Raw genomic sequence first — 11,848 nt, forward strand, 5'->3', positions numbered from 1 at the left:
TTTAATAAAGCCTGAGGACTGGGGGAGAGGGAAAGTGTTACTCAATGTTGGTTTCCTGACTGTGATTATTGTGCTGTGGCTCCACAGGAGTGTCCTCGTTTTTAGGAAATACACGATCATGAGTTGAAGGATAATGGGCACCACACCAGGAATTCACTCGAGAATTGTCCAGGGGAAAAGAAATCAGTGTGTATAAATAGTGTGGAATTGCATGAAATCTCTGGCCATGAGAGACTCCATTTTCATTCCAACTAACACACTGAACTGGGCCGGAAGCAGCAATTCTTTGACAAGCGGTTGGTTCATAAGATTTCAACAGAGCACCTGGCATCTGGATCAGATGAGGACAGCAGAGTCAACAAATACACAGCAGGACGTTGGCTTGAGAGCAGCGATAATCAGTAAGGCAGTCATCACAAGTGGTTCCACTGGTCAGCACCAATACAGCAGCATTCTTTTCTTCTCTGCTTTATGTAAATCCTGTAATTCTCTCTTCCTTCTCGTAAAATCCCCTTGCTTTCCCTGCATGAGTTGGACACTTTTCTGGTTACTCTGGAATCTGTGCTCCCCTGAAGTGCAATTCTGAGACACCAAATAAAGACCTTCATTCCTTTCCTGTTCTACCTCCTTCCCTTGGGGGACAACAGAGAGGATGAAAGGCCAAATATGCCAATAGAGGGTCTACAGGAATATGGTAAAGGGCATATAGAGATTGCCTAACTGTCCAGCTCTTCTATGGGTTTTTAATTACTTCCAAGTAAAAAGTTAAAATATAAAATAGGCTGAATAAATTATGATACAGTAAGGTAATAGAAAAATATGTAATTGATCTAATTGATTCTCAACATCTTTTTTGACATGGAAAGATATCACCAATATATTTAATGAAAAGTAGCAAGTTGCACAGTGTGTAGAGTGTAATTTGGGGGGAAGAAAGTACTAATAAATTAAAAAACAATGTCTAGAATGATATAAAGCCAAGTGTCAACATTCATTGTCTCAGAGTGTTTTACAGTGAGCATGTCTCAGTCCTCTAATCACAAAAGGACAAATCTCTCCTGTAGGCAGGCAGGAGGAAGCGGGGTAGAGAAGACAGCACCAACCAAATAACTACCGTTGTAGGATTTCATGGTTAAAATAGAAAATTATGTCTATTTTTATAGAAATTAAATCTATATAGTGAATCCAACCATCACAGTATGAAACTAGTAATCAACTATAAGAAAAAAAAAAAACTAGGGGAGAAACAAAAGGACACTAAACGACATGCTAGTGACAATGGATGGTTAATGACGAAATCAAAGAGGAAATAAAACAACACATAAAGACACACAAATGACCGAAAATCCTTGTGCGGACACCTGGCTGGCCTGGTTGGTAGAGCACAGGACTGTAAGGTCTCAGGGTCATGAGGTGAAGCCCCATGTGGGGTATAGAACCTACTTTAAAAAAAAAATAATAATCTTTGGGAAACAGCAAAAACTGCTCTAGGAAGGAAGCTTACAGCAGTACAGGCCTATTATAAGAAACAAGAAAAGTCTCAAAAAAGCAATCAAATCTTAATCCAAAGGAACTAGAAAGAATAACAAACAAAGCCCAAAGTTAGTAGAAGGAAGGAGATAATAAAGTTTAGAGTGGAAATAAGTGAACAAAATTATTTTTATCAATGAAACCAAGAGTTAGTTCTTTGAGAAGATAAATACGACTGATAAACATTTAGCCGGACTCCTCAAGAAAGAGCAAGCACTCGATAAAATCAGAAAAGAAAGTGAAATAACAACCAACACCACAGAAATACAAAGAATTAAACAATACTATGAAACGTTACGTAACAAATTGAAGAAACTAGAAAAGATGGATAAATTCCTAGAAACATACAATCTGCCAAAACTGAACCAAGAAGAAAAAGAAAATATGAACAGACCAGTTATTAGTAAAAAAACTGAATCCATAATCAAAAAATTCCTCAACAAAAGTCCAGGACGAGGGGTGCCTAGGTAGCTCAGTGGGTTAAAGCCTCTGCCTTCGGCTCAGGTCGTGATCCCAGGGTCCTGGGATCAAGCCCCGCATCAGGCTCTCTGCTCAGCGGGGAGCCTGCTTCCTCCTTTCTCTCTGCCTGCCTCTCTGCCTATTTGTGATCTCTGTCAAATAAATAAATAAATAAATAAATAAATAAATCTTAAGGAAAAAAAAAAAAAAGGCCAGAACCAAATGGCTTCACAGGTGAAGTACTACCAAACATTTAAAGAAGAATTCATTCCTATTCTCAAACTATTCAAAAAAATAGAACAGGAAGGAAAACTTCCAAATCCATTTCACAAGGCCAGCTTTACCCTGATTCCAAGACCAGACAAAGACAACAGTAAAAAAAGAGAACTACAGGCCAGTATCCCTGACGACCACAGATGCAGAAATCCTCAACACTTATTACCAAACCAAATTCAACAGTGTGTTAAAAGGACCATTCACCTTGATCAAGTGGGATTTATTCCTGGGATTCAAGGGTAGTTCAATATTTTTAAATCAATGTGACATATCACATTAAGAAGAAGTATAAAAATCATATGATCATCTAAAGAGCTCTAGAAAAAGAATCTGATACAGTACCTTTGTGATAAAACTGTCAGTAAAGTGGATTTAGAAGAACCATGCTTCAACATAATAAAGGCTTCCATGAAAAACCCACAGCTAACATCCTTCTCAAAGGGGGAAAAACTGAGAGCCTTTCCCCTAAGGTCAAACACAAGACAAGGATGTCTACTCTCACCACTTTTATTCAACAGAGTACTGGAAGGCCTAGCTGCTACTATCAGACAAGAAAACAAAAGGCATCCAAACTGGTAAGAAAGAAGTAAAATGGTCACTCTTTGCAGACGACATGATACTATATATAGAAAACCCTAAAGACTACCGAAGAAGCTATTAGAATAAAGGAATCCAGTAAAGTGGAATGATACAAAATTAGTATGTAGAAATTAGTGGCAATTCTATTTGTTCATAATGACATAGCAAAAAGAAAAATTAGGAAAACAATCTCATTTACAATTGCACCAAGAAGTGTAAAGTATCGAGGAATAAATTTAACCACGGATGTGAAAAACCTATACTCTGAAAACCATAAGATATTGATGAAAGAAGCTGAACATGATACAAACAAATGGAAAGAATTTCTGTGCTCATGGATTTGAAGGATTAATGTTGTGGAAACGTCCATATTACCCAAAGCAATCTACAGATTAATGCAATTCCTATCAAAATACCAATGGCATTTTTCACAGAACTAGAACAAACAATGACTAAAATTTGTATGGAATAACAAAAGACCCCAAATAGCCAAAGAAATCTTGAGAAAGGAGGACAAAACTGGAGATATCACAACCTCAAAATTCAAGATACACTACAAAGCTACAGTAATTAAAATGTATGGTACTGGCACCAAAACAGACACATAGATCAACAGAGTGGAATAGAAAGCCCAGAAATAAACCCTCACTTAGTCAATTAATCTATGACAAAAGAGTCATAATATACAATGAGAAAAAGAGAGTTTTCAAGAAATGTTGCTGGGAAAACTGGACAGCAACATGCTGAAGAATGAAACTGGGCCATTTTCTTAAACCAAACACAATAAAATAGATTAAAGATCTGAATGTGAGACCTGGAACCATAAAAATTCTAGAAGAAAATACAGGTAGAAGAAAAATAGGACATTGGCTTTAGCAACATATTTATGGATAGGTCTCCCGAGGCAAAGGAAGCAAAAGAAAAATAAACTACTGCAACTATGCCAAAATAAGATTTTGCCCAGGGAAAAAAAAGACAAAAGAACACAACAGAACAACAAAGTAACTTACTGAATGGAGGAAGATATTTTCAAATGATACATCCAATAAAAGTTTAATATCCAAACTTTAGAAAGAACTTCTATAACTGTGCACACACACATACACACACCCTTAGCAATCCCATAAGAAACAGATGACTTGAGGACATTTTTCCAAAGAAGACCTACAGATGGCCAATACACATATGAAAAAAAGTTCAACATTACTCATCAGTGGGGAGATGCAAACCAAAGCCACAATGAGATTATCACCTTACACTTGTCAGGATGGTTAGTATCAAAAAGACAAGAAATAAGTGTTGATGACGATGTGGAGAAAAAGGAATCATTGTACACTGTTGGTGGGTATGTAAACTGGTGCAGGCACTGTAAACTTAGTATGGAGGCTTCTCGAAAAATTAAAAATAGAAATATCATAGGATCCAGTAATTCCATTGTTGGGTATTTACCCAAGAACATAAGAACCCTAATTAAGAAAGATACATGCACCTGATTTTATAATCAAACTATAGAAACAATCCAGGTATCCATACATATGTGAATGGAGAGAGGAGATGTGATTACACACACACACACACACACACACACACGAGGACTACTACTCAAGTATAAAATAGAATAAAATCTTGCCATTTGTGACAACACGGATGGACCTGGAGGTTATTATGCTAAATGAAGTAAGTCCCAGAAAGACAAATACCGTATGAATTCATGTGCATGTGGAATCTAAGAAATACATGAACAAACAGACTTTTAAATACAGAGAAGCAACTGCTGGTTACCAGAGGGAAGGTGGAGGGTAGGGAAGGGATCAGCAAAACAGGCGAAGGAATTTAAGGTACAAGCTTCCAGTTATAAGTCATGGAAACAAAAAGTACAGCACAGGAGACACCATGAATTACACTGTGATAACACATGGTGACAGGTGGCAACCACACTTCTCAGTGGTGAGCACACAGCTATGTGCAGAAGTGTTGAGTTACTGTGTTGTACATATGCAATATAGCAGTATCTGTCAACTACACTTGAAGACTAAATAAGAAAAGGATAGGAAAAAAGTATCAGGGCAATAATGACCACCAATACGAGGTGAGCTTGCTTCTGACAGTTCTGATTTTCTCAGTTTTACGCATTATTCTCTTTGTAGAAGTCAAAGGCTTCAAAGAGCAGTCAACTCTGGATATATTAACAAAAGATAATTCCAGAACCAACAAAATTCAGACCCCAGTGAGTCCGGAAGTCCCCGAAGAGCAGGTGCGAATGGGGAGAAAGAGACACTACAACAAGTCCCACATACAGAGATAGAAACTGCATCATGAAAAGGCATCGGATGTATCATAAGAGGTGAGGCAGCGCGACCCTCAGAAACTGAAGGTGGAGTGTAAACACTCAGGGTACGTAGTCATTTCCAATGATGACATCAGTATCTGCATCAGGACCCGATACGGAGGGGAAGGATAGGTGTCCAGCTCACACGTTTCAAATTAAGTTAATGATACAAGTGTATCTCTACGAGAAAATTGCTCTGCACACACTCACAACTGATTGTTCACATGATGAATTCAGCAGGTTCTTGCTTCTCTCCTCATCCCTAGCTACCTTCCACCAGGGTCAATGAAGATAATCAAACACTATTCAATTGCCAAGTAAGAAAGCTGAAACTAATGTCTAAAAGTGGTTTGACAATATGACAGATTTCAGATATCTCGCCATCCTGCTTTCCATACTGAATTACGAGACTTACTGGTAATAGTTTGATTCAATTCTGATGTCACCAGGGAATATTAATCTCTATTATCAAATATAAATATTAAGGATCATCTTTGCACAAAGCACTATTTAGCCTAGAACCAGAGTGTATAGCGTCAAAACAGAACCAAGTTGAGGATAAGTATAGGAAAGCCATCAAATAGTCTTACCAAGAATACAGTGGGAGGAGACACAGACCAGCATCTCAAAGCAGACTTCTGAATAAACATTCCCTGCTCCTTGTGCTGATGCAATTTTTATAGGATTACGTCAAAAGGTGAAAAATAATTTATCTCAGGCATGACCTCTCTTTGTAAAAGCAAAAAGATGTACCATTTTTAAAAAGTTCTCTCTCAATTCTTCAAATCTTGATTCATCATTAAAATATTCCAGTGATACTATTTAAGTTATATATAATGTATATAATTACATATAAGTTATACATGTTATACATACAAAAATAAATATATAATAGTATTAAAATATTTTAATTATATAACATATAGTATGTATGTTCAAGTATAAACTCTATATATATTATATAATTGAAATATATATAATGTATATCCAAGTATATGTATTATATGTATATATATTATATATATTTTTGTATGTTCAAGTAGTACTGGATGCGACATACACCTTTTAAAACCCTAAAGATCAATGTTTTATGAAGAAAAAAATTGACTTCTAAAATTATTGCTAAGTATCTGTTAGGACCTTTATTTTGGCACCAATGGGAGAGAGTTAATGCACAAGGAATGAGGAAAAAAATTAAAACTTCCTACCTCTTTGTAGTTAACTCTCCCATCCTGAAGGTGGAGAAATTCCAGAGCTCTGTGTCCTGAGAGAAATAAGTAAATCAATTAAATTCAACTGTAGCTGAGACAGAACTTATTCAAGATATTTTAAAAGAAAATGGGGGTGTATGGGTGGTGCAGTCTGCTCAGCACGGAGTCTGCTTCTCCCCCTGCCTCTGCTTCTCCCCCAGCTCGTGCTCTAATAAATCAATAAAAATCTTTTTAAAAAAATAAAGTAAAAGGAAAATAATTTTGTTACGCTGAAAATTGTGTCTCACTAGTCACTTTCGTTAGGCATGATAAGATTCAGATGACATTTATATTGCTAAAACATAAATCAAGTTTGTACGGTGATTTGAAGCTTCTGCTTATCTGGCACCAACGCCCTGCTAAAGCTAGGGCTCAGTTCCCTCCCAGGTAAAAGTAAGTCAATAATTCCCACCTTACAGGTATGCTGAGAAGGTCACACAAAATACATGTGAGGTGATGAGCTCAGTAGCTGACACACGGTAGGAGCTCAGGAAACAGCCGGTGTCTTCATTTTATTTTGCCTCAACAACCCACTGAGATAAAGGACCCTCAGCAGGAAATAGGACACACGGCCAAAACCACGGACGAGTCAATTACTCTCAAATGTTTTATCATCCGTTGGGCCACAGTAGATGGACCAAAAAAAAAAAAAATCATCCCAGGTCGCCTGCTCCACCCACACACCAACACTCAGACACACACACCCCGAATCTTCCTAGAATCTCTAAGACAAACATGCCTTGTGAAGGCACATTCGAAGGGGACACCTTACTCCTGTTGTGAATCTCATCCAGCTTTGTAAGTCATACAAAAACAGAGCCACTCCTCTAAGCATGACACGAGAAGCCACAGGCTCCCAGCCCACACCAGTAACCTGCACACAGGACTGGGGGATTTCCAGCTGCAAACCACCGCACGACATCCCAACTAACTCACAGAACCGTCCGCCTCCCGACAGGCTTTATGTAAGGAGTGACCGTGTGAACCAAGAAATTTACAAAATCCTCTAAATAACTGGCAGATGTTGCAGTTTTGTCTCTCACATATGACTCCTCAAAATCTGTGCTGGTTACGAATGGTCTTTTTATGTTCACATAAACAAAGTTTTATGTTAATATATTTAATATATTGATAATATATTAATATTTATATATTCATATCATATATAGAATAGGTAATATAATGTATATATTTAATTTTATATTTATATTTAATAGATACATTCATATATTTGTTATATATTTTTATTAAATATTTTTACATTTTAATATATTTAATATATATTGAATGGTAATGTGTTATAGTCAATGGTAATGTGTTGATATTTATATATTCATAATATATAGATTGATAATGTTTGCATTTAATAAATCTTATAAACATGTTTAATAGATATTTATATATAATATACTACTATGTTTAATATTGTATTAATAGATTAATATATACGAAACATATATTCAGCATAATCTATTAGGCTCTTTGGCACCTACTGAAAAAAGGCAAGCAGTTATATGATTTCATTAAGATTTCATTATTTCAGGGGTGCCTGTGTGGCTCAGTGGGTTAAGGCCTCTGCCTTCGGCTCAGGTCATGATCCTAGGGTCCTGGGATCAAGCCCCGAGTTGGGCCCTCTGCTCAGCAGGGAGCCTGCTTCCTCCTCTCTCTCTGCCTGACTCTCTGCCTACTTGTGATCTCTGTCTGTCAAATAAATAAATAAAATCTTTAAAAAAAAGATTTCATATTTCATCTATGTTTAAATTCTCAAGATTGGGGCACCTGGGTGGCTCAGAGGGCTAAGCCTCTGCCTTCGGCTCAGGTTGTGGCCTTGGGGTCCTGGGATCAAGCCCCTCATGAGGCTCTCTGCTCAGCAGGGAGCCTGCTTCCTCCTCTCTCTCTCTCTCTACCTGCCTCTCTGCCTACTTGTGACCTGTCAAGTAAATAAATAAAATCTTATTTAAAAATTCCAAAGATTAAAAACTTTCCATTTATACTTATTCTTGACTATTTTCATTTATACTTGTTCTCAGCCCACTTTTAGTTTTAGCAATTTCAATCTCAAAGAACCCACGCTTGGACAAAACTTTCAAATTCACGGAGATGTTTGGCTGCTTTACAGAAGAGGAACACACAGAAAATGAACTGCTCTGAGTCACGTACTTAGTGCACAGCAGAGCTGGTATTAGAAGCTGCGTCTAATTCTCCTTTCTATTGCTTCCTGACTACCTCTTAGCAATAAATGTGTTTGGAAAGAGCACCGGCCTGGCCCTCAGGAGCTGTAATCCTAGGCCAGCCCTCGAACGAGGGAGCTGGGAGTCTCTCCAGATCGATTTCCTTGTATGTGAAGTACAGGGACGGGGCTCAGTGACCTCTCGGGCCCTTTCAGGAGGCAAAATTCTGGGATCATAGGTTCTTGCCCACCAGAACTCAATAAATACCTTGGTCTATTTGGTACTGGGAAGTTTACACACCTTACTTATAATCTTGTTCTGACTGGTACCTTCTGGCCAGGGGGCCTAACTATAAAATATTCTTGTTTTTATCTAAAAGAAAACCCAGACATCAGATATAGTTGAAATCAATCTGAAAACTGTTATAGAATATATGCGTTTCTAATGGCATTACAAATGGGCTTACATTTTCCATGAGTTAAAAAAATTACAAATAGGGGTGCCTGGGTGGCCCAGTCAATTAAGTCCCTGCCTTTGGTGCAGGTCATGATGCCAGGGCCCTGGGATCGAGCCCCATGTCGGGCTCCCTGCTCAGTGGGGCGCCTGCTTCTCCTCTTACTCCCCCTGTTTGTGTTTCCCCCTCAGTGTGTCTCTGTCAAATAAATAAAATCTTTTAAAATATATACATGTATTACAGAGGCACCTGTGTGGTTAATGCCTCTGCCTTCAGCTCAGGCCATGATCCCAGGGTCCTGGGATCGAGCCCTGCATCGGGCTCTCTGCTCATCAGGGAGCCTGCTTCCCTCCCGCCCCCCACCCCCGCCTGCTGCTCTGCGTACTTGTGATTTCTCTCTGTCAAATAAATAAATAAAATATTTTAAAAACTATACATATAATATATATATATTACAAATACACTTCAAGAACCAAATCCACCATGTGCCTGTATCTGCTACTTGGCCTTCAGCCCCGAACCTGTCCTCCCCAGCTCCTGTCATCACCCCGGGCCCCTCTAATGCCAGTGGTCAGACTCCCTCGCTTCCTTGCCCTCCCTGAAGCCAAAAACTTGACTCAGGGGACCCACTCCCGTGGCCACAAGTGGCCCTGTATGCATACTTGGAAATATAAAACAACAAAAACACACTCCTTAGTCCTAGCGAGTTCCACCCATCTTCCTCCTCTCCCATGCTATCGTCCTGCTGCACGGCGGCCGCGAGTTCCTCCAGCTCCTCCTGTTTGCCCACCCGGAGGAACAGCCTGGGACCGGATCATCAACCAGGCATTGTTCCCGAGCCTCCTGCCCGCCTCTACATGGAACCCACCCGCCTCCAGTCCCGGCTCACTGCAGTCCTGGAAGCTCGTTACCAATCCGTGGCACGGACTCCACATCTCTCCCTGAACGCCCCCTGACAGACTTAGCATCCCGCATCCCACGGCCAGGTGCAGGCACTCACCTATCTCGATGTGCGTGGAGATGCCGCAGGGCGAGCCTGCTGGGCAGAGGGAGCCCAGCGCGATCAGCAGGCCAAGCCAGACCCTGCGAACAGACATGCCCTCGTTACTCGCTGCTCCTCGGGGACACAAAGTGCTCAGAGCTGTGGCAACTGGCCTGAAACCCGGGCCCAGATCCACTGCTTCCCTCTAAGCAGGTCACAGACATGGGAAACCAAGCCTCATTTCAAAATAATAACACTTCCCAGTCAACTGTTTAACTACTGTTTAACTTCACCAGAACAGCAAACAAACTCCACCTGGGAGAGGGGAAAAAGCCATCAGCCGAAATGTGAATGTCCTGAGCAGGGGGCATGGCTACTTTCTGACCCAGGTGTCCTCCAGATTTCTTGTTAACATGAAAGGAGTATGGTCACCCTAGCAAACTTGTCTGTAAGCGTGCTTTGCTTTCTTCAAAAAAGAAAGAGAGACAGACAGAGAAACTCACCTGCCTAGACGGAGGGTCCGCATGCTGGGCCACCTCAGCTCAGAGGGCAGATCCCTCGGGCATCTTTCGCACACGTGGATCAGGGGGCCCGGCGTCCCTGGCCTCCGAAGCCACAGTCGCTGGGAGAGCTTTTATGATGATCAGCTGGCGCCGGCTTCTCGTTCCGGATTGGGCAACAGATACCAACACCTGCACAGGATTACGCAAGAGCAAGCCTTCTGGTCTCTCGCTTCTGGCTGTTCTTACGGCCCTTATCTCGAGCTTGCTGCACGCTCAGATTCCGGCTTCCCAAGCAAAGACGCTGATTCTGTGGCAGGGTGGGAGACACGGGACAGATTTAAGACCAAGAAACAAGGATTCAGAAAATGCTAGTCTCAGAATATAACCGTCAAGAAGGATCTGGTCTGCAGCAGCACTTAATCCATGGGAAAAATTCGGAGAAGCTCTTCATGAAATGATGGTGATCTTACAGCTCCAATTATACATATTACATGTGAAAGGCAAGAAAGGAGATCCTGAAAGAGTGGGAGGAAACCATACTCATGCTCAGGTGAGCAAATGGAAGAGAAGAATAGGAGAAGACAGGATGATTTGGGACCTTAGGTGTCTGCCAAGTTTGTTCCGTAACCTTAGCTTGGCCACTTGTAAGCCCCAAAGAAAAGAAGCCCATGGCTCTCTCCAATCCTGAGGGCACTGGGCCCAGCTGCTCCTGACTGTTTTAGGCCAGAGGCCATGAACTTTGGCTAACAGGGTGTTTTATATACATGGGTCTAATCTCCCCCTTACGGCGGAGCAGATGGAGAAGGTTGGGAGTAGAGGTGGAAGTGCCCAGGTCAAGGCTGGGTGAAGAAGAAAGGTCCCAAAAGCCAATGGTCTTGTCCTCATAGGCCCCACTGAGCCATCACACCCAGCCAGGCTCTGGGAGGCATTGGAGCCTTGAGCAAGACAGGAACCGGGGGGGGGTGTTCCCACTCTGAAAGGGGGCTCACAGGGCACAAGGCCGTCAGAGAGAAGGGGAGGCCAATGTCATGACTTTCCTAGGACTTAGGCACTTTTGCTTTTGTGGTCCCTTTCCTGAAAATAAGTCAGAATATACATCTCTGTTGGCCTAAAAGTTCTTTTTTCCCCCCTGATTTTTAAAAGGAATGCAACAGTTTTGTGTGCCTCCAGAAGTACTATGGGCCCTTTTGTGAAGAAAGCAAAGAACGCTTACAGACAAGTTTGCTAGGGTGACCATATATGGGCCTTAGGCAGTGTGCGTTTTTGAGAAGTCAGCTGGAAAGGGACTGCACCCAGTTTGAAACAAACAGAACCT

General features: G+C 40.9%; 1 protein-coding gene across 2 annotated transcripts in view; it reads right to left on the bottom strand.

Moving 5' to 3' along the window:
• Positions 1-11,848, bottom strand: part of GPLD1 (glycosylphosphatidylinositol specific phospholipase D1) — a 56,457-nt gene that overhangs the window by 41,423 nt on the left and 3,186 nt on the right. The window contains exons 2-4 of one of the 2 annotated variants that reach the window (XM_044259946.1): positions 10,534-10,840; positions 10,049-10,131; positions 6,382-6,437 (exon numbers count right to left, since the gene is read on the bottom strand). In XM_044259946.1, the coding sequence (XP_044115881.1) occupies positions 6,382-6,437; positions 10,049-10,131; positions 10,534-10,556 (162 nt within the window). In that variant the 5' untranslated portion in view covers positions 10,557-10,840. Of the gene's footprint in view, positions 1-6,381; positions 6,438-10,048; positions 10,242-10,533; positions 10,841-11,848 lie in introns of those variants that run through there. The other variant, XM_044259955.1, reaches the window with a different exon arrangement.

Source organism: Neovison vison, chromosome 1 (assembly GCF_020171115.1).
Source record: "Neovison vison isolate M4711 chromosome 1, ASM_NN_V1, whole genome shotgun sequence".
In the NCBI taxonomy this organism is placed as follows: domain Eukaryota; kingdom Metazoa; phylum Chordata; class Mammalia; order Carnivora; family Mustelidae; genus Neogale; species Neogale vison.